The sequence below is a fragment of the Lepus europaeus genome, chromosome 10, assembly GCF_033115175.1.
Source record: "Lepus europaeus isolate LE1 chromosome 10, mLepTim1.pri, whole genome shotgun sequence".
Lineage (NCBI taxonomy): Eukaryota > Metazoa > Chordata > Mammalia > Lagomorpha > Leporidae > Lepus > Lepus europaeus.
Window position 1 is genome coordinate 71,427,642 of NC_084836.1, and position 25,501 is coordinate 71,453,142.

Here is a 25,501-nt window from a genome sequence, read left to right on the forward strand (position 1 = left end):
TTGATTGTAACTAAATTTTGCAACTTTAATTTACTGAAATTTGAATTGGAAATTAAAGAAACTTTAGTGTTTGTCTTTTTATTAACAAAAAAGAATCATACAAGTTCATTGTATTCATTGTAGTAAAATTAGAAAATGCAGAAAAATAAATATATTTTAGACTGCTGAAGCACAGATATATGAGAACCACTATTATTTCCAGCTTTTCTATGAATAGGTACATGTGCATGTATTTTTTAAGATTTTATTTACTTATTTATTTGTAAGTCAGACATACAGAGAGAGGACAAAGTGAAATCTTCCATCTGCTGGTTCATTCCCCAAATGGCTGCAATGGCCAGGGCTGGGCCAGGCTGAAGCCAGAAGCCAGGAGGCGGCTTCTGGGTCTCCGACATAGGTGTAGGGGGCCCACATACTTGGGCCATCTTTCACTGCTCTCCCAGGCACACTAACAGGAAACAAGATTGGAAGTGGAGCAGCCGAGTCCTTGAACTGGTGCCCATATGGGATGCTGGCACTGCAGATGGAGGCTCAATCTTCTCCACTGTAGTGCTGACTCTGTATTTTTTTTTATTTACAATACTCCATGCTATTAATTCTTAACTTTTTATTTTTTATTTTTCCATTTTTATTATATTTTTAAAAGATTTATTTTATTTGAAATTCAGAGTTGTAGAAAGAGAGACAGAAAGAAATCATCCATCTGCTGGTTTACTCTGTAAATGGCTACAATGGCTGGAGTTGGGCTGGTCTGAAGTCAGGAGCTAGAAGCTTCCTCTGGGTCTCCCTCATGGATGCAGTGGCCCAATGACTTGGGCCATCTTCTGCTTTCTCAGGTGCATTAGCAGGGAGCTGGATGGAAAGTGGAGTAGCTGGGTGTGCTTTACTTTTTAAAAATTTCTAGATAGTGTTTCATCATATATGTAGGAATGTATCTCTCTGTTGATATATTTTGCCATTCTCTGTTAAGAATAGGTCATTTGTGGCTTTTCATCACTGTAAGAAGAATGTTCTTACAGATTTTTGTTATGAATCCTTAGGTGAATCTTGTTACTAGTTTTAAAAAATTTTCTAAGCAATTATAAAAATTCTGTGAGCTTATTTTGAAGGAATACAGTTAAGAAACAGTCTACTTATAGCTCATCTCTGGGCCAGGCATTGTGGCGCAGCAGGTTAAGCTACTGCCTTCAGCGGCTGCATCCCATATGAAGGCCTATTCCAGTCTTGGCTGCTCCATTTCCTATCCAGGTCCCTGCTAATGTGCCTGGGAAAGCAGCGGAGGAGGGCCCAAGTGCTTGGGCCCCTACACTCATGCAGGAGATCCAGAGGAAGTACATGGCTCCTGACTTCAGCTTGGCTCCATCCTGGCCATTGTGTCCATCTGGGGAGTGAACCAGCAGATGGAAGACCTTGCTCTCTTTCTCTCCCTCTCTCTGTCTGTAACTGTGCCTTTCAAATAAATAAAGTAAATCTTAAGACAAAAACAAACAAACAAAAAAACCAACAAACTCATCTCCTTCCAAGAGGATATTAGTTATCACAGTTTGATATATTTTCTTTATTTTATGCATGTTCACATAGTTTTTTGTTTACTTCTTCTCCCCCACCGCCCTTTTTTTTTTTTTTTAAAGGATTTATTTATTTTATTTGAAAGGCAGAGTTATAGAGAGAGGGAGAGATAAATCTTCCATCTGCTGGTTCATTCCCCTATGGAACTATCGGCCAGAACTAGGCCAGACTGAAGCCAGGAGCTTCCTCCGGGTCTCCAATGTGGATGCAAGGGCTCAAGCACTTGGGCCTTCCTCCCTTGCTATTCCAGGCTTATTAGCAGGGAACTGGTTCACAAGTGGAACAACTGGGACTCAAACTGGCACCAATATGGGATGTGTGATTTAAAAAAATAGGGCCAGCATTATGGCATAGTGTATTAAGGTGCCTCTTATGACGCCCAAATCCCATATTAGAATATTGGAATGCTGGATCATATAAAAAATAATTCTTTAAAAAAGAGATTTGTTTATTTAAAAGGCAGAGCAACAGAAAGAGGGAGATAAAGACACAATTGTCTTCCATCCACTGGTTCATACCCCAAATACCTGCAGCAGTTAAGGTTTTGCCAGGCTAAAGCTAGGAACCAGAAGCTCCATCTGGATCCCTCATATGCATGGAAGGAACCAAAATTCCAAGTTATCTGATGCCTCCCAGGCTCATTAACAGGAAGTTGGATTAGAAGCACAAAGTCAGCCAGACCCAAACCAGGCTATCCCATAGTGAGATGCAGTTGATGTGGGTTAAGCAGTGACTTAGCCCACTACAGCACACGGCCCATTCTAGCTGCATATACATTTTAAAAGAATTAACTTTTCATCTAATTTTATTAAAAATCCTCATTGAAAGGTAGAAATTAATTTTAATTATTTAACCCAGTATATATAAAAATTACCATTTTAGCATGCATGTAATCAATATTAAAGAGTTCTTGAGGGGGCTGGCGCTGTGGCGCACTAGGTTAATCCTCTGCCTATGGCGCTGGCATCCCATATGGGTGCCGGGTTCTAGTCCCGGTTGCTCCTCTTCCAGTCCGGCTCTCTGCTGTGGCCCGGGAAGGCAGTGGAAGATGGCCCAAGTGCTTGGGCCCTGCACCCGCTTGGGAGACCAGGAGAAGCACCTGGCTCCTGGCTTTGGATCAGCTTAGCTCTGGCTGTTGCGGCCATTTGGGGAGTGAACCAACGGAAGGAAGACCTTTCTCTCTGTGTCTCTCTCACTGTCTATAACTTAACTCTACCTGTCAAAAAAAAAAAAAAAAATCTTAAAACCAAAAAACTTCTGTAGGTATTCTCTATTTTTTTTAACTGTCTTTAAAATCTAGTGTGTAATTTATAATTATAGCACATTTCAATTATTCATTTATTAAAGATTTATTTATTTATTTGAATGGCAGAGTTGCAGAGGCAGAGAGACAGAATGGTCTTCCATCGTGGTTCATTCCCCAAATGGCCGTGATGGCCGGGGCTGGGCCAGGCCAAAGGCAGGAGCCCAGAGCTTCTTAAAGGTCTCCCATGTGGGTGCAGGGGCCCAAGGACTTAACCTATCTAACACTGCTTTCCTAGGCAAAAAACAGAGAGCTGGATCAGAAGTGGAACAGCTGGGACTCAAACTATTGCACATATGGAATGCCAGCACCACAGATGGAGGCTTTACTTGCTATGCCACAGTGTCAGCCCCTTACATTTCAATTTAGACTAACTACATCTAAAGTGTTAACTAGTGGCCGGCGCTGTGGCTCAATAGGCTAACCCTCCGCCTGCAGCACCGGCACCCCGGGTTCTAGTCCCGGTCGGAGTGCTGGATTCTGTCCCGGTTGCTCCTCTTCCAGTCCAGCTCTCTGCTGTGGCCTGGGAGTGCAGTGGAGGATGGTCCAAGTGCTTGGGCCCTGCACCTGCATGAGAGACCAGGAAAAGCACCTGGCTCCTGGCTTTGGATCAGTGCGGTGCACCAGTCGCAGCGCGCCGGCTGCAGCGGCCATTGGGGGGTGAACCAACGGAAAAGGAAGTCCTTTCCCTCTGTCTCTCTTACTGTCCACTCTGCCTGTCAAAAAAAAGAAAAAGAAAAAGCTATTGTTTAAAAAAAAAAAGTGTTCACTAGCCCATGTGGGATAAACCTGATTTTTTTTGACTGGAATAATCTCAATTTTTTTTTTGTTTATTCCCTTTTCCTTTGAACTCTTGTATTAATTTTTAGAAATTTAGCTTTGCTCCAAACAGTTATTCAATGAGAGTCAAACATTTGACTAAAATATTACTGTACTGTAAGAAGGCAATGAACAAAATCTCTGGGGCTTTTTCTATCACTACACAATTATTTCTCAATGTATTACTTCACTTTTTTTTTTTTTTTTCTAAAGGAAAATGTATTGAGTGGGCATGGAGAAAAGGATTGCATACCAGTTCCTTGTCTACCTTATACCATTCTAATTTTATCCCTGTTTTTTATTTATTCATTTTTTTCTGGGAGAGCGTGTTAGAATTGTTTACATTTTGTATATTATGCTTTTCAGGAAATAATTTCTCTGTCTTCTCATCTTTAGGCTTACTTACAACAAGTTCAAGATCTGGTGATTTTAGAAAGCATAATTTTGCAAACTTTAGGTATGTATATTTTCCTTCAACACACCTCAAAAACTATGTACATAATTAAATCATCTGATTTTTAGGTTTGTCGGATGGAAACAGGAAGACAATCCTTTGGAAAGGTTTTTGCAAAATATCCATCTGTGTCCGGGTTTTAGAGGTTGTAGAGCTTAGAGTTTTAACCCTGGTCTGTACCATAGAGAGAACATAGGCACAGTTGATCTTTGAAAAAGCATAAATTAGTGGTATTTTTTTTCCTCTGTATTCTAGGGTTCATGGTATGCTTTTTAAGGTTGGTAAACTTTTTAAAATAGATTTATTTATTTATGTGAGAGGCAGAGTTACAGACAGAGAGAGGGAGAGACAGAGTAGAGAGGACTTCCATCTACTGCTTTGCTCTCCAAATGGCCGCCATGGCTGGAGCTAGGCTTATCTGAAGTCAGGAACCTCGAGTTTCTTCCAGGTCTCCCCTGTGGGTGCAGGGGCAGGCCATCCTCCACTGCTTTCCAAGGCCACTAGCAGAGAGCTAAATTGGAAGAGGAGCAGCCAGGATGTGAACCAGCACCCATATGTGGCACCCATATAGGATGCTGGTGCTGCAGGTGGAGGCTTAAGCTACTACCCCATGGTGCCGGCCCCAGGTTTGCCAATCTTTAACCAAATAAATATTGTCAAGAACTGTCTCCAGAACCTTTTCAGTTCTGTGGATTGTTATGAGCTGCTTGTCATTGTGTTTGGAGAACAGTATTTATTAAAATTGGTAGCCAGTTTTTAAAGATTTATTTATTTCAAAGAATTACAGAGAAAGGGGGAGAGATAGGGCAGTGGTGGGGTGGGGGGTAAGGATATCTTCCATCTGCTGGTTCCTTCCCCAGATGACCACAACAGCCAAGACTGGGCCAGGCTGAAGTCAACAGCCAGGAACTTCATCTGAGTCTCCAATATGGCTGGCAGAGGCCCAAACACTTGGACCCTCTCCTGCTGCTTTTCGCAGGCCATTAGCGGGGAGCTAGATTGAAGCAGAGCAGTGAGGACTTGCCACTATGCCACAATGTGGGCCAGTTTTTTAAAACTATAAAGTAGAAGGTTAGGAATTCAGGCAGGGATTGGATGAGCAACTCTGATGATGTTCTTTTATCTTTGAGGTTAATTCTTGCTAGTTAACTTCCTTGCTCTTCAAGGTAATCATACTTCGGAAGACAATGATACTCTGGTGGAATAAATTTTTATTAATATTTTAATGTGTGAACCAGTAAGATCTAATTCACAGAATTAGAATAATTTACATCATGTAAATTTTACAATAGAATATGTTTTCTTGGAAATTTTAGTTATATTCAAAGAGAAAATAAATAACTTTTATAGCACACTGATTTTGTCAAGTTATGGTAAAGACCATTTGGGGTTGGATATGGTAAGTGGTACCTATGTGAGATGATGATAAGGAACAAAACAGCTAAGAGAAGAAAGGCTTGAAAACTTTTTCAAGATTAAGGTTTGGAAGGTGGTCGTTGATTGAGCAACTTATTCCAATTTTGTATTGTGTTCTGTCGTCCCTAGAAAAGGAGGTTTTCGTTTGCTCATTGGTTCTGTGTACTTGCTGGCTCTGTTCTAAGCATCAGCAACTTTGGAGATAATCAATAGGTCTGAGAGAAGACAGCCCCTTTTAGCCTCTCAGTGATTGAGGGAGAGGGAAATGAATGAGGTCCTTAGTGAGCACTAAAGTTTAAACAGAAGTATAAATCCTCTTGGTATGTTTAGCATTTTTTGACCAGTTTCTTTTTCTCTTGAAGGCTTTGAACTAACGATAGATCACCCACATACACATGTGGTCAAGTGCACTCAGCTTGTTCGAGGTAAGGAATCCCAGCCGGAGATGACTGTCTAGATTGCTGTGCAGCATTGGGCATTGTGGTGCAGTGGGTTCCCATGTCCCGGGTCAGGGTGTGTGGAATCAGGTCCTCCCTCTGCTTTTTCCAGCTTCTGGCTAATGTGCTTGTGAGGCAGAAGATGATGGTCCCAGTGCTTGGGTTCCTGCCACTCATGGGATGGAGTTCTTGCCCCTGTCTTCAGACTGGCCCAATTGTGGCTGTTGCAGAGATTTGGGGGGGGTGAACCAGTGGATGGAAGATTGCTCGCTCACTCGCTTTCTCTCTCTCTGTCTCTGCTGCTCTCTGTCTCTGCCTCTCTCTGCCTTGCAAATAAATATATAAATCTTTAAGAAATTGTTTTACAGCTTAGAGACTCTGATTTGTTATGGGAAATCCCACAACACAGCTATTGGTCAAAAGTTAGAAGGCCTGCTTGTCTTAAAATCTGTAGTGCTGAATTGAAGTTTTTCTATTGGGTTCTCATAGTTAATGTTTTTAGATGTGTTCCAGGTAAGGAGAGTTAAACTCTTGAGGATATTTGTCAAAGCTGGGGGCATATTTTGTTCTATTCTTTTTTTTTTTTTTTTTTTTTTTTTTTTTTGACAGAGTGGACAGTGAGAGAGAGACAGAGAGAAAGGTCTTCCTTTGCTGTTGGTTCATCCTCCAATGGACGCCGCGACTGGTGCGCTGTGGCCAGCGCACCGCGCTGATCCGAAGGCAGGAGCCAGGTGCTTCTCCTGGTCTCCCATGCGGGTGCAGGGCCCAAGCACTTGGGCCATCCTCCACTGCATTCCCGGGCCATAGCAGAGAGCTGGCCTGGAAGAGGGGCAACCGGGACAGAATCTGGCGCCCTGACCAGGACTAGAACCTGGTGTGCCAGCGCCGCAAGGCGGAGGATTAGCCTGTTGAGCCATGGCGCCGGCCACTGGGGGCATATTTTGAAAAGTCACCAAATCATAAGTATATAGCAGCAATTTTATTTATTTTTTAGTTCCATTTTATTTGAAAGGCAGAAAAAGAGACCAAGACTGAGAAAAATCTTCCATCCAGTGGTTCACTCCCCTAATGCATGCAACAGCCTGGGCTATGGCAGGCCAAAGTTGGAGTCCAGAACTCAAAATCTTGATCTCCCTTATGGGTGGATAGGAACTCAAGTACTTGAACCATCATTTGCTACCTCCCAGGATACACATTAGTAGGAAGCTACAATTGGAAGTAGAGCCAGAACTTGATCCCAGGCAGTTTAATGTGTGATGCAGGCAATCCAAAGTGTTGTCTTAATTGCTGTCATGGCAGTTTTAAGGAAGTCTTGGGAGTGGATGAACATATTTTAAATCCAGGATTGATTAAAGCCTATTTAGAAGATTGTAGGGAGTTTATGGTAATTTATTTCTGTGATTGACATTTCCTTGGAAGGACTTTTCTCATTCTGACTTAATAATAACAGTTACAATTGAATGAAACCCAGTTCTTTTCTTTAGTTTAAATAGTCGTATCAAGAATATCTGGTGTGCCAGCGCCGCAGCTCACTAGGCTAATCCTCCGCCTGCGGTGCTGGCACCCCGGGTTCTAGTCCCGGTTGGGGCGCTGGATTCTGTCCCGGTTGCTCCTCTTCCAGGCCAGCTCTCTGCTATGGCCTGGGAAGGCAGTGGAGGATGGCCCAAGTCCTCGAGTCTTGCACCCGCACGGGAGACCAGGAGGAAGCACCTGGCTCCTGGCTGTGGATTAGCGTGGCGCGCCAGCCGCAGCGCATCGGCCGTAGCGGCCATTTGGGGGGTAAACCAACAGAAGGAAGACCTTTCTCTCTGTCTCTCTTTTCTCTCTCACTGTCTAACTCTGTCAAAAAAATAAAATAAATAAATAATAGTTGGTGCTTGCTTTGGCAGCACGTATAATAAAATTGGAATGATACAGAGGAGATTAGCATTGCCCTTGCAGAAGCATGACAGACAAAGTCATGAAGCATTCCTTATTTTTGCATGGAGCCCCGACCCTCATGAGGCTTGAGTACTGAGTGCAGAGTGCAACTCAGGTGGCATTGGTTTCTGTTCAGCACAAGAGGCTGTCCCCACAGGGTGTTTGGCCCAAAGACCGGTGGCCGTCACCATTCGAGATTCTGAAACCCTAATGACTTCAGTATTTGGTATTAGAACATGTTCACCTGGTATGTCAGGCCATTTGTGATGGAGCCAGCAGATATATTTGGCCACCTTGACACACTGGTATTGTTTCTTAAGCTGCCCAACAAGAGTATTTTCTGCACTTTTAATAAATTTTCTTTATTTTTTTTAAGCCTGTAGTCTTTTTTTTTTTTTTTTTAAAGAGATTTAGAGATTTATTTATTTTATTTGAAAAGTAGAGTTACAAAGAGGCAGAGGTGCCCGGAGGGAGGGAAAGAGGGAGGAAGGAAGAGAGGGAGAGAGAGATGTCTTCCATCCTCTGGTTCACTCCTCAGATGGACACAATGGCTAGAGTTAAACTGATCTAAAGCCAGAAGCCTGGAGCTTCTTCTGGGTCTCCCATGTGGGTGCAGGGGCCCAAGGATTTGGGCCATCTTCCACTGCTTTCCCAGGCCATAGCAGAGAGCTGGATTGGAAGTGGAACAGCTGGGACTCCAACTGGTGCCCATATGGGATGCCAGCAATGCAGGCAGCAACTTTACCTGCTAGGCCACAGCACCAGCTCCTAAATTTTCTTTTATTAAAAAAAAAAAAAAAAAGGCCGGCGCCGTGGCTCAACAGGCTAATCCTCCGCCTTGCGGTGCCGGCACACCAGGTTCTAGTCCCGGTCGGGGCACCGATCCTGTCCCGGTTGCCCCTCTTCCAGGCCAGCTCTCTGCTGTGGCCAGGGAGTGCAGTGGAGGATGGCCCAAGTGTTTGGGCTCTGCACCCCATGGGAGACCAGGAGAAGCACCTGGCTCTTGCCATCGGAACAGCGCGGTGCGCCGGCCGCAGCGCGCTACCGCGGCGGCCATTGGAGGGTGAACCAATGGCAAAAGGAAGACCTTTCTCTCTGTCTCTCTCTCACTGTCCACTCTGCCTGTCAAAAATTAAAAAAAAAAAAAAAAGAAAGAAAAAAAAAATCTGGATACCACTGTGCTCCCAAATTCTTTTTTTTTTTTTAATTTTTTTAATTTTAATTTTATTTTTATTTTTTTGACAGGCAGAGTGGACAGTGAGAAAGAGAGAGAGAGAAAGGTCTTCCTTTTGCCATTGGTTCACCCTCCAATGGCCGCCGCGGCTGGCATGCTGCGGCGGTGCACCGCGCTGATCCGAAGGCAGGAGCCAGGTGCTTCTCCTGGTCTCCCATGGGGTGCAGGGCCCAAGCACTTGGGCCATCCTTCACTGCACTCCCTGGCCATAGCAGAGAGCTGGCCTGGAAGAGGGGCAGCCGGGACAGAATCCAGCGCCCCGACCGGGACTAGAACCTGGTGTGCCAGTGCCGCAAGGCGGAGGATTAGCCTGTTGAGCCGCAGTGCCAGCCTCCAAATTCTTTATTTGAAAGTATTAAGATGTTTACATTCAGCTGGGTAGGGTTAAACAAAGATGGGTATATATATGTATTTTTTATTTATTTTTATTTTTATTTTATTTTATTTTTTTATTTTTGACAGGCAGAGTGGACAGTGAGAGAGAGACAGAGAGAAAGGTCTTCCTTTTAGCCGTTGGTTCACCCTCCAATGGCCGCCGTGGTAGCGCGCTGCGGCCGGCGCACCGCGCTGTTCCGATGGCAGGAGCCAGGTGCTTCTCCTGGTCTCCCATGGGGTGCAGAGCCCAAGCACTTGGGCCATCCTCCACTGCACTCCCTGGCCACAGCAGAGAGCTGGCCTGGAAGAGGGGCAACCGGGACAGGATCGGTGCCCCGACCGGGACTAGAACCCGGTGTGCCGGCGCCGCAAGGCGGAGGATTAGCCTGTTGAGCCACGGCGCCGGCCTATATATGTATTTTTAATTTTATTTATTTTTTTGCCAGGCAGAGTTAGACAGTGAGAGAGAGAGACAGAGACTTATAGACAGTGAGAGAGAGAGACAGAATTCTTTCTGTTGGTTCACTCCCCTAATAGCCGCTATGGCCGTCGCTATGAAGCCGGGACTCGGGTGCTTCCTCTCGGTCTCCAATGCGGGTGCAGGGACCCAAGCACTTGGACCATCCTCCACTGCCCTCCCGGGCCATAGCAGAGAGCTGGACTGGAAGAGGAGCAATCGGGACTAGAACCTGGGGTGCTGGCACTGCAGGCCCAGGATTAGCCAAGTGAGCCATGGCGCCAGTCCAAAGATGGTTATATTTTAATACTGAAAAGACTTATTTTCTAAGGAAGATAAAAATTTGCTTTATCATCCAGAGCAATTTATATTTATGATTTGGGGATTAACTAACAGGCTACTCAGTTTAAGACTTTTATTTTGTCAGAAAAAGTCACTTTTCCCAAATATAAGGATCTTCTGGATTCTATCTTGCCTTCAGATCATCCTAGTTCATCCTTTACCTTGGTGCTTCGCAGTGAACTCTTGCATCTGAATCTCTGGGCTGTTAGTTCAAATTGCTCACATTCTTCTTCACTTAGTTGAACCTAATTTTAGGGAAGAGACTCAGGAACTGAATTTTAAGCAAGTACCCTTGAGACGTTGGGTATGGAGTAAGGCTTGAGTCCCTAGGTCTGGAAGCAGCATAATTAATATTAAAATTAAAAAATAAAAAATTATTCTGCGTCCTTTGGTGGAGTGTAAACATCAGGTGGTTGGGGGTCTTTATCTGCCTCATTTACCTCTGTATTCATAGTACCTTGCAAATATTTGTTGAGAATGAATGAAACTAATATTTTCTCTTTCCTCAATCCCCTTATTTATTTTTTTTTCAGCAAGCAAGGACTTAGCACAGACGTCTTACTTCATGGCAACTAACAGGTTTAAATTTTAATTTTTTCTATTTTTGGGATTGGTTTTTACTTGGGTTGGAATGGTCACCTTTTGAGGGATTTATAGAATGCAAATAAATTATTGGTATATAACTTATATTACCAAGCAACTTGCTTGTTCTCATCTCTGATTTCCTGTGTTATTTATGGTAACTAAAGATATTCACAGTAACTGTCAGGGCTAACAAGCTCAGTTTGATAACCTGACACAAGAAACTTTTGAAATATACCATGAATCCACACTTGAGTGAGTGAGTGATCATTATTTATTTATTTATTTATTTTAAAAGATTTATTTATTTGAAGGCAGAGTTAACAGAGAGAGAGATATCTTCCATTGCTGGCTTATTTCCCAGATAGGCACAATGGCCAGGGCTGGACATACTGAATCCAGTAGCTTCTTCCGGGTCTCCCACATGGGTGCAGGGTCCCAAGGATAGTGCCATCTTCCACTGCTTTCCCAGGTATATTAATAAGGAGCTGGATTGGAAGTGGAACATCCAGGACTTGAACCAGTGCCCATATGGGATGCCTGTGTCACAGGTGGTGGCTTTATCTGCTATGGCACATTGCCGACCCCATAGTGCTCATTATTTTAAATAGGACAGAACTGTAATTGATGAGAAGGATAACTTTTATGGCACTTCATTTTGTATTTGATTTATGGATTATGCAAACCAAAAAGCTTATATTTACCTTGTTAGAAGCTTTTCCTTAGGAAAATACATGCTAAACATTGACTTCTGGGCTTAGAAACCAGAAATTCATGTTTTTGTTTTAAATTTTTGTTTATTTTTCATTTTATTCGAAAGATATGGTTTACTCTTCAAATGCTTACAATAATCAGGGCAGGGCCAGGCTGAAACCAGTAGCCTAGAGGTCAATCTGGGTCTTCCACATCGGTGGCAGGGACACAAGTACGTGAGTTACCCCATACTGCCTCACAGGGTGTGCATTAGTAGGAAGCTGATCTGGAAGTGATGTAGCCAGGACTCAAAATCAGGCACTTGAATATGGAATCTGTGTGTTCCAAACAGTGAGTTAACTGCTGCACCAAATGCCCACCCTTAGAAATCAGTGTTTCTAAAAATCTAGCCTTTTGGGGGTACCTGCTCAATGTATGAATTGAGTAATGTGTAGTCAAAACATTTAGGAATGTTACCTGAGGAGAGGGTTAATTAAAAATCATTACATTGAGTGCTAGTTCAGTGCACTGATAATTGGATAATTCTTGCCCTTCTGTGGGTTTCTTTAGTGTTTTTTTTTTTTTTTTTTTTAAATAGTGGAGAGTTTTAGCTTTGGGTTGAAAAATGAGAGCTCATGACACTCTCTTTTTCCTTCCCTCCGATGTCAGCCTGCATTTGACCACATTTAGCCTGCAGTACACACCTCCTGTGGTGGCCTGTGTCTGCATTCACCTGGCTTGCAAGTGGTCCAACTGGGAGATCCCAGTCTCAACTGATGGGAAGCACTGGTGGGAGTATGTTGACGCCACTGTGACCCTGGAACTTTTAGATGGTAAGTTTTAGTAGAGTAAGGGACCTTGAAAAACATGTACTTTTTGCCTTCGCATATCTGGCCAAAGATGGCTTGATTTACATGAAAAGAGTGAGGTAGTTGAGGTTATTCTTGTTTTATTATCTGTGTCTCTGAGTCTTTCTTGAATGTTCTATTTTATTCATAGAACTGACACACGAATTTCTACAGATTCTGGAGAAAACTCCCAGCAGGCTCAAACGTATTCGGAATTGGAGGGTAAGAAATTATTCTAGTCAGCTTGTGGGACAAAACTAGTTTCTTTTGACTGTAACAGTGAAAATACAGCAGAATTGGATGTGTACTTTAGGTTTGGAATTTCCCCTTTAATGGTTGCGCAGTAATCATGACTTGAACTCCTCAGCTTGGACACTGGCCCCGAGGTCAGTGGCTGTGGGCAATAGTGGGATCTACTTTGCATTATGGAACTCCTGTTATGTGGTCATTTCTTCAGCAATGTTCATGGCATATTTTCTGTGTGGAAACACTTGTAAAAAACACCATGGCTTCCTTGGAGAGCATTTATTGGCTTCTGGTAGAATCAAGTTATAGAATTATGGGCCAGCGCCACGGCTCAATAGGCTAATCCTCCACCTTACGGCGCTGGCACACTGGGTTCTAGTTCTGGTTGGGGCACCGGATTCTGTCCCGGTTGCCCCTCTTCCAGGCCAGCTCTCTGCTGTGGCCAGGGAGTGCAGTGGAGGATGGCCCAAGTGCTTGGGCCCTGCACTCGCATGGGAGACCAGTAAAAGCACCTGGCTCCTGCCTTTGGATCAGTGCGGTGTGCCTTTGGATCAGTGCGGTGTGCCAGCCATGGTGGCCATTGGAGGGTGAACCAATGGCAAAGGAAGACCTTTCTCTCTGTCTCTCTCTCTCACTGTCCACTCTGCCTGTCAAAAAAAAAAAAAAAAAAAAAAAAAGAATTATGTTAACACTGGACTTTGACATTACCTTTTTGTTTTTTTTTTTTTTTAAATTTTTTTTTAAAGATTTATTTATTTATTTATTTGAAAGGCAGAATTTAGAGAGGGAGGAAGTGACAGAGGTCTTCCATCTGCTGGTTCACTCTCCAAGAGGCCACAATAGCCAGAGCTGGGTCAATCTAAAGCCAGGAGCCAGGAGATTCTTCTTGGTCTCAGAGTGGGTTCAGGGCTGAAGGACTTGGGCCCATCTTCCACTGGTTTCCCAGGTGCATTGACAGGGGGCTGGATCTGAAATGGAGTGGTGGGGACTCTAACCAGCGCCCATGTGAGATGCTGGCATTGCAGGTAGCAGCTTTACCCACTGCCACAGTGCTGGCCCTGACATTACCTATTTAAAAAAAAAAATTTATTTATTTATTTTTTGTTTTGTTTTGTTTATTTGAAAGACAGGCAGAGGCAGAATGAGAGAGAGTTCTTCCAACTCTTGGTTTACTCCCCAAATGGCCACAACATCTGGAGCTGTGTTGATCCAAAGCCAGGAGCCAGGAGGTTCTTCCGGGTCTCCTATACAGATACAGGGGCCCAACTACTTGAGCCATCTTCTGCTGCTTTCCCAGGCCATAGCAGAGAGCTGGATCGGAAGTGGAGCAGCCAGGACTTGTACCGGTGCCCATATGGGATGTCGACACTGCAGACAGCAGCTTTACCTGCTATGCTGCAGCACCGGCTCCTGACATTACCTATTTTTAAAATGATTTTTAGAATTTTTAAATTTTTTTTTACTTTCGAGAGGCAGAGACAGAGACAAAGAGAGAGAGTAAACTCCCATCTGTTCACTCCCCAAATGCCTGTAACAATTTTGTTTGAGGGTGGCCTGAGGCCAAAGCCAGAAGCTGGGAACTAGATCTCCCATGTGAGTGGCAGGAACCCAGTAACTTGAGCCATCGCTGCTGCCCTCTGGGATCTGCAGTGGCTGGAAGTTGAAATCAGGAGCTAGAGCCAGGTATCCAACCTCAAGTATTCTAATATGGAACTAGGGTATCTTAAAAATCTACCTGACAGTGGAAAAAAAAAAAATGATCTCATTATTCATAAATAAGACTTTGAGGTTCAATTTTAACTTTTAATTTTTTTTTTTTTTTTTTTGATAGGCATAGTGGACAGTGAGAGAGAGAGAGACAGAGAAAGGTCTTCCTTTTTGCCGTTGGTTCACCCTCCAATGGCTGCTGTGGTTGGCGTGCTGCGGCCAGCGCACCGCGCTGATCCGATGGCAGGAGCCAGGTGCTTCTCCTGGTCTCCCATGGGGTGCAGGGCCCAAGCACTTGGGCCATCCTCCACTGCATTCCCTGGCCACAGCAGAGAGCTGGCCTGGAAGAGGGGCAACCGGGACAGGATCAGTGCCCCGACCGGGACTAGAACCCGGTGTGCCGGCGCCGCAAGGTGGAGAATTAGCCTGTTGAGCCGCGACGCCAGCCTTAACTTTTAATTTTTTAAAAAGATTTATTTATTTGAAAGGTAGAGTTATAGAGAGAATGAGAGAGATATATAGAGAGATCTTCTATCTGCTGGTTCACTCTCCAAATGGCTGCACTGGCTGGGGTTGGCCAGACCAAAGCCAGGAGCCAGGAGCTTCTTCCTGTTCTCTGATGTGGGTACAGGGGCCCAAGGACTTGGGCCATTGTCTGCTGCTTTCTCAGTGCATTATCAGGGAGCTGGATTGGAAATGGAGCAGCTGGGACCTGAACTAGTGTCCATATGGGATGCCGGCACTGCAGGTGGGGCTTAAGCTGTTACACCACAATAATGCCAGCTCCTGAGGTACAATTTTAAATTGCAATTTATGTAAAAAGAAAATTTTAGGAAGTAGGCACCCAGCCTTATAGTTAAAATGCCTTGTCACACATCATTTGATACTCAGCTTCTGACTCCAGCTTTTTGCTCCTATTTAGATGGTTTTCCTGCCTCCCAACTCTTTCTGCTTTTCAAATAAAAGAATAATAAACAATGAAAAATATTTACCTCATATCTCATATATTCAGGGCAGTAAGTTAATTTCATTCTTCTCAATTCAGTGAGTTTTCTTAGAAGCAGGCTTGAGAGCACATGGTTGATCTCTTATTTTTATACAAAATCTCATGAAAACTTATAGAATTTTTTGGTGGACCAAATACAGCAGTATTGTGGTGCAGTGAGTTAAAACCCTGGCCTGCAGTGCTGGCAACCCATGTAGGTGCCAGTTCAAGTCCCTGCTGCTCCACTTCTGATCCAACTCCTTGCTAATGTGCTTGGGAAAGCAGCGGAAGATGGCCCAAGTCCTTGGGCTCCTGCACCCATGTGGGAGACCCAGAAGAAGCTCTTGGCTCCTGGCTTCGGATTGACTCAGCTCTGCCTGTTGTGCTGTTTAGACCAAGGAAACATTAAATTGGAAAAAGAAACAAACAAAAAAAAGCTATAGAGGGCCAGTGCTGTGGCTTAGCTGGTTAAGCTGCCACCTGCAGTGCTGGCATTGGATATGGGCACTGGTTCAAGTCCTGGCTGTGCTTCAGATCTGCTTTTTTTTTTTTTAATTTTTATTTTTTTTTATTTTTGACAGGCAGAGTGGACAGTGAGAGAGAGAGATAGAAAGGTCTTCCTTTTTGCTGTTGGTTCACCCTCTAATGGCCGCCGCGGTAGACGTGCTGCGGCCGGCGCACCGCGCTGATCCAATGGCAGGAGCCAGGTGCTTCTCCTGGTCTCCCATGGGGTGCAGGGCCCAAGCACTTGGGCCATCCTCCACTGCACTCCCTGGCCATAGCAGAGAGCTGGCCTGGAAGAGGAGCAACCAGGACAGGATCGGTGCCCCGACCGGGACTAGAACCCGGTGTGCCGGCGCCACAAGGCAGAGGATTAGCCTATTGAGCCGCGGCGCCGGCCCAGATCTGCTTCTAATCTCGCTCCCTCTCAATGGCCTGAGAAAGCAGTGGAAGATGTCTCAGGTCCTTGGGTCCCTGTACCCATGTTGGGAGACCTGGAAGAAGCTCCTGGCTTCTGCCTGGGCCAACCCCAGTCGTTATGGCCATTTAGGGAGTGAATCAGCAGATGGAAGATCTCTCTCTCTCTCTCTCTCTCTCTCTCTCTCTCTCTCATTTTTTAAGATTTATTTCATTTATATGAAAGAGTTAGAGAGAGAGGTCTTCCAGTCTACTGGTTCACTCCCCAAATAACTGCAATGGCCAGAGCTGAGCTGATACAAAGCCAGGAGACAGGAGCTTCCTCCAGGTCTCTCATGTGGGTGCAAGGACCCAAGAACTTGGGCCATTCTTCCACTGCTTTCCTAGGCCATAGCAGAGAGCTGGACTGGAAGAGGAGCAACTGGGACTCGAACTGGCGCCCACATGGGATGCCAGTGCTATAGGCTGGACTTGAACCCGCTGCACCATAGCACTGGCCCCAGATCTCTCTCTCCTCTCTCTCTTTCAAATAAATAAATCTTAAAAAAAAATCATAGACATTCATGAGTGATTTCTAGATAATACCAGCTTTTCCCCCCCTTTTTAAAGTATTTTAAATTTTTATTGGTTGTATTTATTTGAAAGAGACTGAGGTCTGCTGTCTGCTGATTGACATCCCAAATGCCTCAACACCCAGGGCTGGATCAGGCTGAAGCCAGGAGCTTGGATTTCGAATCAGGTGCCCTCCATTGGTGATAGGAATTCATGCACTTGAGCCATTAGTTGATGTCTCCCAAGGTGCACACTAGCAGTAAGCCAGAATTGGAAGCATAGCTGAGACTTGAACCCAGGTATTCTGGATTTATTTATTTTGAATGGTACAGCAACACACCACACACACACACACACACACAGATATCTTCTGTCACTCTTCAAATGACAACAGCAGTCAGGGCTGGTCTGGGCTGAATCCAGGAGAGTGGAGCTCTATTCAAGTCTCAAACAAATGAGTGGCAGGGGCTGAAGTATTTGGGCCATAATCTGCTGCTTCCCAAGGTGCCAAATGCCTGCCCCACAGATTGTTTATTGATTTTTGTTGTTCTGTAACATTGGTATAGATTGCTGTGACTTTTTTTTTTTTTTAAGTTTTATTTATTAGTTGGAGAGTAGATTTAGAGAGAGGGAGAGACAGAGAGAAATGTCTTCCATCTACTGGTTCCCTTCCCAAATGGCTGCAACAGCGGAGATGGGCTGATCCAAAGCCAGGAGCCAGGAGCTGCTTCTGGGTCTCCCATGTGGGTCCAAAGACCCAAGCACTTGGGCCATCTTCTACTGCTTTCCCAGGCCATTGTAGAGAGCTGGATAGGAAGAGGAGCAGCCAGGACATGAATTGGCGCTCATATGAGATGCTGGCACCGCAGGCGGTGGCTTAGCCCGCTATGCCGCAGTGCTGTGACTCTTGATTGAAGAGTCCCTTGCTGTGACTCTTGATTGAAGGTTTTAAAATCTTCTGATGCCAATGATTCATTGGCTCTCATATGGGTAATTCCAGAACTTTGGTGGTGTTGCAAGTAAAATCTACTCATTTCAGTGTTTTTCCGTTTACTAAGTTATCTGGATTGAAAAGATGTTGTTTGCTTCATTGTAGGCATGCCAAGCAGCCAATAAAACAAAAGCAGATGACCGAGGAGCAGATGAAAACACTTCAGAGCAGACAATTCTAAACATGATTTCCCAAAGCTCTTCAGATACAACTATTGCAGGTTTAATGAGTATGTCAGCGTCTTCTACCACAAGTGTAGTGCCTTCCCTTCCAGTATCTGAAGAGTCATCTAGCAACTTAACCAGCGTGGAGATGTTGCAGGGCGAGCGTTGGCTGTCCTCCCAACCTGCTTTTAAACTAGAACCTGCTCAGGGTCATCGGACTAGTGACAATGTAGCACTTATAGGAGCTGATCATTCCTTGCAACAGGACAGTTCAAATACATTCATTTCCCAGAAACAAAGTAGTAAGAGTGTTCCATCAGCTAAAGTGTCGCTGAAGGAATACCGTGCCAAGCATGCGGAAGAGCTGGCGGCTCAGAAGAGGCAACTGGAGAACATGGAGGCCAACGTGAAGTCACAGTATGCGTATGCTGCCCAGAATCTGTTGTCTCACCATGATAGCCATTCTTCAGTCATTCTGAAGATGCCTGTGGAAGGCTTAGAGAACCCTGAGCGGTCTTTTCTGGAAAAGGCCGACAAAACAGCTCTCAAAATGAGACTACCAGTGGCAAGTGGAGATAAAACTGCCTCTTCAAAACCAGAGGAAATTAAAATGCGCATTAAAGTTCATTCTGCCGCTGATAAGCACAATTCTGTAGAGGACAGCATTACAAAAAGCCGAGAGCACAAAGAAAAGCACAAGACTCACCCATCTAATCATCACCATCATCACAATCACCACTCTCATAAGCACTCTCACTCACAGCTTCCAGCTGGTACTGGGAACAAACGTCCAGGTGACCCAAAACACAGTAGCCAGTCAAGCACCTTACCACATAAAACCTATAGCTTGTCTAGTTCTTTTTCCTCTTCTAGTTCTAGTCGTAAGAGAGGCCCTTCTGAAGAGACGGGGGCAGTGTTTGATCATCCAGCCAAGGTTGCCAAGAGTACTAAATCATCTTCCATAAATTTCTCCTTCCCTCCTCTTCCTGCAATGGCCCAACTGCCTGGGCATAGCTCAGACACAAGTGGCCTTCCCTTCTCACAGCCCAGCTGTAAAACTCGAGTTCCTCATATGAAACTGGATAAAGGCCCTGCTGGGGCCAATGGACATAATACAGCTCAGACAATAGACTATCAAGATACTGTGAATATGCTTAACTCCCTGCTCAGTGCCCAGGGTGTTCAGCCTGCGCAACCCCCATTTGAATTTGTGCATTCTTATGGTGAATATCTGAATCCACGAGCTAGTGGAATATCCTCCAGAGCTGGCAATACAGACAAACCCCGGCCACCACCTCTGCCATCGGAACCTCCTCCACCACTTCCACCGCTTCCTAAGTAAAGAAGGAAAAAGGAGGAAAAAAACTTGTTTCAAAAACATGCTTTTTTTTTTTTTTTTCTCTACTACTGATTCTGGACTGAGAAAATTACTTCCCTTATGAAATATGTCAGCCTTCTTTGACTAGGGAATAAATTGATACCGAGAAGTAGGTGGGAAGGTGGTGGGTGGCCTTGGTTATTATATGTGCTGCCTCCTACGTTTTCACTATTTCATTTCTAGTTTTTACTGGTATTAGAGGGGTGGGAATGTGTTCAAGCTGTGAAGGATTAAGAACACTTTCTCCATTCTTGGCCTCTCCACTTCCTGATTAGGTTGATTGGAGTTGATATCTTCCCTCTTCTTGCCAGAACTGAAATATGGAAAGTTTGTTTTATCAAGCAATTGTGGATCCTTTTGGTGTTTAATATATCAGAAGAGAGGGAGTATTTAAACATCAAAATCTTTTAAAAGACTTTTAAATAATTTAAAGAAAGTAAGTTATCTTTAGTTTTTTTATATAATTGGGGAGGGGATTGAGATTTTGCTGTGTGTAAGAGATACATAGCAGTAACTCTTGGGGGGTGGGATTGGAGGGTGGGAATGTGTTCAGGGTGGGTGGGAGGGTAGGCTTTTGGCTAAGAGTTCTGAAATAGGCTCAGGCCATTTGAAGTGTTGAAACCTTTAAGTATGTCTGCAAGTGTGAGTATGTGTGTGTTTTACGTGTGTGTGTCTGAAAATCATGTTTGATCTTTCCCTCCCTTTCCCTTACCACTTTTCACTTCCCAACAGTCTACTAGAGAGAACAGGGCTGGCCTTGGGATCATAAAGGAAAGATGGTGCTTGTATCTGACAGGCTGTTTCTTCCTTTATGTTGCAATTGAGCAGTATTCCTCTAGTTTCTATTTTCTGTAAGTGCAGCCGGTGGCTTGACTGTTAGCTACATACTAACTTTGTTTTCACCCCATTTTTCATTTTGATCAAAACAAAAAGTAGGGTTGAGGAAGGTTGGGCAAGCAGGGCCAGCTTCTGCCCTATAGAATTGGGTGTGTCTTTTTTTCAGATAGGGCTTTGGGAAAGGTTCAGGTAAGAACAGTCGCAGGGTCTCTGGAAGGAAGGAGATGTGCTATATGTATCCCTCAAGTGAAAGCCCAAACCATATATGAGAGTAGTTCTGGGAGAAGCTGTAGAGCCAGAGGATACTAAAAGCAATGAAATTGTGATTCAGAATTTTTAGAGTGTTACATCTTAAAATGCATTTTGAATGTAAGACTTGCTTTTTATTTGTGTATCTGAAGGGAAACAGCTTCATCCTAATGTTTTGCAGCCAATATGACTTCAGAGGTTGGAGCTTGTGAATTATTTAAGAGTACTGGTGCCATGAGAATGAGTGAACTTTGCTAACAGGTCGCTGTTAGGTATAGTTTGTCTGTGGTGGCTGTAGATTCTAGACAGGCTTTTAAGGATATTTCTAACAGTTTTTCTTAAACAGGCAGGAGTGCTGTTAGGAGAACTCCGTTAACACCAGATACTAGGAGTGAACAGTTTTGATCATGAAGGAAATCTTGGCCATAAGGAATTCGAGACCAAGCTGTCTAACTGAAAGCGCCACCTAGCTACAGATAATTTGATGGGGTACTACTCTTTGTTACGTCAGATTTCTTCTTGTGGTGAAAAAGATGGTACAGTTTGAATTTATCATTTTTAATGCAGCTTCCTGTGTGCCAAATAGTTTGTAGGGAGAAACTAAATTATTTTCATTGGAAGTTATGGGGCAGATGGAAGTTATGCATGCACTGCTGCTCTGGGATCAAGCTGGGGAAAGAAACGGAGGCAAGTGGGATTGATGATACGTTGGCCTAATGTGGGAAGCAGTCTGTAGGAAGGGTGGATTAGTGTCCTGCATCTCTGTACTTGCCTGCTATTGCTGTGTAAGATAAGGAGCTCTCTGCTGACTGTAAACAGTAATACTGGGAGTGTCATTTCACTTTAATAGATGATAATTTCCTATTTCTCGATGTTCTCTGTGTTGTGCCAGGTAAACTGGTAACTGTGTGGTTGTGTGTGCGAAATTTTAGGCTTTCCTTTAGCTTTCTTTAGGTGGAGTGCGCTTTCCTTCCTGAAAGGGAATGCGCCGTTTAGTTTACATCTGTATCTTTGTGGAATTGATAGTTGCTGATTTGGTTGTGTTTTAATTATTCTCATCAAATGTCACATATTTCCTAATCACGTGCACTCCCTCCCCACAGAGGCACATATCCATCAGCATATTCCTTGGTCTCACGGTAGTACTCCTTGACAGGACTGTAGTTAATTTTCTTAGACCTTTGTCAGAAAAGAACTAGAAAAAAGTGCTTATTCAGGTCTAATGCTTTGTTTGGCCTTTGCACTAAATAGATCATTGCTGAAATAGGTCCATTTTGCAACATTTGTGTTTTAATGCCTACTGGTACTATCTTGACATAACCAACAATGTCTGCTTCTAGATTTACATGTTTTGAAACTCCTTATGGACTCTCCATGAAGCTGCTGCATTGTCTTTGGGTTAGCATATGTGCGTGTTAAGTAGCATGCATATCATCCACATTCCATAAACTTAATAAGGTTTGTAAGGGTTGTGTGGTTTCTAAGCTTTGTGTCTTCCCTACCTTCCCACCTTCATATGGTGAGAATGGGATTTATTTAGCCAAAGTTAGTCTACTAAACATGGCTTTTTGTTTCTTCTTTGAGCCTGTTAAGAAAGTGATGATAAACAGGCCTAGAGCCTCAAGTTCTGTAAATCTCATTCCTAATACTTCATTTGACTCTCATGTTGGAAAAAACAAATACCTGTGGATTGTCCTTAGGGCTTTTAATTAGATATCTGTGTTGCTGTTAGCTGAACTCTAGTGAAGCATGAATCGAAAGCCAATTTGATCTTCTGACGTTATCAGTTATGCTTCTTGGGTTTAGAAAATTCTTAGGTGGTAGTCTAGTGTTTCCACTTTTGAATCAGTGTGTTTCCATATTTCAGATCCTTCCTTTTCACATAAAGAAATCATCTTAAGTGTTTTGATTTAGTGTATCCTATATAGTTCTGTATAATTGGCTTCACCAGTGTTGATAGAAAAAAAATTTCAATCTCCAGTTGCAAACAGCAATGGGCTAAATTGTAGAAATAAAATCATGGTAACATCGCTGCTGGGTTCCTTTAAGCCTCTGCTACCTAATTCCTCATATTGAAAATGGATCCTTCTCAAACCTTACTTGTGGACAAAGGCATTTAGGGAGGCCGTATCTATCCCAGTATGGTTGGACTTCAAATATATCTGTGTTTCCTTTACTTTGGGAACTGATTAATCTTTTTTTAAATTTTCTATTGATAAGTTACTTTGATACTAATACTAGGAAAAGGGAGTATCTAGGACATACATAAGTTTGAATACGAGTATTCTCTTGGGTTTGGGAGAGCTTAGTCTGCGCAAGCCATCAGATGGTGACTGCCTTCTGCAGTCCCACTAATCTTTCAGTGACTTTGATGTCTCTCCAGATTTCCTGTGTTGCTTGCTAACACCCAGCTTTTAACTGAGTGTTTGTTTCTGATGGTTTAGGAAATGTTCATGTTGCCTCACAGTCAAGTTTTATTTTACCTTTTTATCTGTGAATGTGAGTTTGAAATCATCACAGTACTGTAATCCTTCCTTACAGAGTAATCTGCAAAGAATTATTTTTTAAGTGGGAGCGCTCCATTTTAATGTCTAAATTTTTAACTATGAACTTGGCGTTGGAAAAGGGAGGGAAAGAAAAAGAATGTTCATTAAAAAAGCAGTGTCTACTCTTCTCCTTTATGAGTGTGTATTCATGATTGAATGGTAAGAAGAGAAAGACTTGGGTTTTGTGTTGCCACGTGAAAACGTGGAGAGGGATGCTTGACAGCATGTGAATTGAAGCCAGAGCAAGTATGTCTCCATCAAGAACTCTTCGGTGAAAGCTGAGTAACTAGAACTGATTAGTCGTTGATCATAATGAATTGGTTACAAAGTGGAAGTGCTAGTTGGCTGAAGTACCCAAAGAAAAGAATGCAACAGCCTAACTTAGTGTTAACCGAGATTTCTAACTTGAAACTGACCTTTTCCCCAGTCCTACTTCATATACCTGAAACTGTCCATTTTCTTATCAGACCAAAGAGCAAAAAGGAAAAAAACAGAAAGTAAAACACTTTACCAATCTACGTCACTCAGGTACAATTTTGTGGTGAGATTTTGTGTTTTCTTTGTATAGCTCTTAAGAGTCCTTTGTCAGCATATTATGTGCTGTTGCCTCTGTCCTCCTTGGGGCACCTCAATTCTGGATGCTACCCCTGGGATCTCTACTGCTGTTAAGTGAATGATAGGACGTAAGTGACCATTGTAATAGTAAGGGCTCTTTGTAAAAAAAAAAAAAAATTAAAAATTTAAAAAAATTTTAAAAAGGATATTGTATACATTTTATAGTCTGGCTATCAGTTTGATATCTTGCTGTCAAGTATGTTTCTCTCTGTATTTATCCATCCCATCAATAAATATTACTGATAAAACACTTACCTGATTGTTGTTTATATGTCCTGAGCCTTTAACTGCCATTTTATTGATAACAGTTTTTTCTCACTTGTGTTAGTGCTAGGTTGTTAGTGTGCAAGATCCTGTGGGAATTTGAGTATATTGGAAAGACCTAAGATTTGGTCATCACAATGACCCTAGTAGTTGTTTTGTGGGGGAGAGCCCTCGTTCTATATTGTTGCGAGAATACTTTGAAAGAGTGACTTATAAACAACAAAATTATAATAGTTCCAAGAGATGACAACAGGCACTGCCTACATAGCAAGCATGATCAACATGATTCATAATTGTATATCTAGCTCTTTGAAAAATGTGGAATGTTAGGTATAGCAATGTACTCAGAAGAAAATAACATTTTAGAAGAAAGAATTTCTTGATGGTTCCTGGAAGAACTGATAGTGAATACCCATTCTTGTCCTAGAATAGGAAAACAAAAAACAAGTCTTAAAGATTATGAGCTTAAAGGGAAAGAACGCTAATGAAAAGTACTCCAAACTTTATATAAAATTAGCAATAGTTGTAGTCTAAAGGGTTTAAAAGGAAAAAAATGATACTGAAAAGAAGTCTTTTTTATGATTAATTTATTTGAAAGAGTTGAGAGAGGCAGAGGCAGAGAGGTCTTCCACCTGCTGGTTCACTTCCTGAATGGCAGCAACAGCCAGTGCTGGGCTGATCTGAAGCCAGGGCTGTGGAGCTTCTTCCAGGTCCCCCATGTGGGTGCTGGGGCCCAAGGACTTGGGCCATCCTCTTCTGCTTTCCCAGACACGTTAGCAGGGATCCCATGTGGGCCACTGGCTCTGTAGGCAGAGGCTTATTAACCTGCTATGCCACAGCACTGGCCGGATATTTGCAGATTTTTAAAAAGTATATATTTGAAAGTCAAAGTGATACAGAGGGATAGACAGATTTTCCATCCACAGGTTTACTGCCCCCAGTGCTGACAACTGCCAGGGCTGGGCCAGGGCAAATTGCAGAAGCCAGGAATTCCATCTGGGTCTTCCAAGTGGGTGGCAGGAACCCAGGGACCTCAGCCATCATCTACTGTCCCTCAGGCACATTTGGTAGGAATTTTGATCAGAAGTGGAAGCAGGAGTTAATCCCAGGCACTCTGATACTGGATGCTGGCATCCCAAGCAGCAGCTTCAAGCCCACCACTTGCCCCTGTTGCAGATTGTGGTTCCTGAATTTTCTGTAATGTGGCTGCCTCGAGCTAGGGTTGAGTTATAATGGTGTGTGTAACAAACATCTTTGAACCCGTTCTGAGGTGTGGAGTGTTTGCTCTGTATATAGATCATTACCGCTATTGATACTTGTATTCAGAATCCTAAGCTGTTCTAGAATGTTCAAGAGTGCAGGATTAAAAAAAAAGTTTTGCTGTTTTCCCTTGTATCCCTAGTGCCTGGCACTTAGGTGCTCAATACAATCTTTGTTGTGTGAATTTCAGGAAAAGGCCACCTTCTAGGACTGCCTTGCTCTCTGGAAACAGCACCCTCCAATTTCACCACCACTCCCCAATTTGGTTTTAATCATTCCTTGTCTCGAAACTGATTTTTTTTTTAAAGGATGTATTTTAAAGAGTTGAGGGGAGAGAAAG

General features: G+C 43.4%; 1 protein-coding gene and 1 non-coding gene across 3 annotated transcripts in view; both read left to right on the forward strand.

Moving 5' to 3' along the window:
- Positions 1 to 19,411, forward strand: part of CCNT1 (cyclin T1) — a 31,050-nt gene extending 11,639 nt beyond the window's left edge. Inside the window, exons 4-9 of one of the 2 annotated variants that reach the window (XM_062203754.1) lie at positions 4,088 to 4,148; positions 5,924 to 5,986; positions 10,860 to 10,905; positions 12,271 to 12,434; positions 12,601 to 12,671; positions 17,954 to 19,411. In XM_062203754.1, the coding sequence (XP_062059738.1) occupies positions 4,088 to 4,148; positions 5,924 to 5,986; positions 10,860 to 10,905; positions 12,271 to 12,434; positions 12,601 to 12,671; positions 17,954 to 19,354 (1,806 nt within the window). In that variant the 3' untranslated portion in view covers positions 19,355 to 19,411. Of the gene's footprint in view, positions 1 to 4,087; positions 4,149 to 5,923; positions 5,987 to 10,859; positions 10,906 to 12,270; positions 12,435 to 12,600; positions 12,672 to 17,953 lie in introns of those variants that run through there. The other variant, XM_062203755.1, reaches the window with a different exon arrangement.
- LOC133769223 (U6 spliceosomal RNA) lies at positions 7,872 to 7,978 on the forward strand. Its single transcript, XR_009867125.1, has one exon. It is a non-coding gene; the product is annotated as a U6 spliceosomal RNA (small nuclear RNA).
- Positions 19,412 to 25,501: the final 6,090 nt, after the last annotated feature.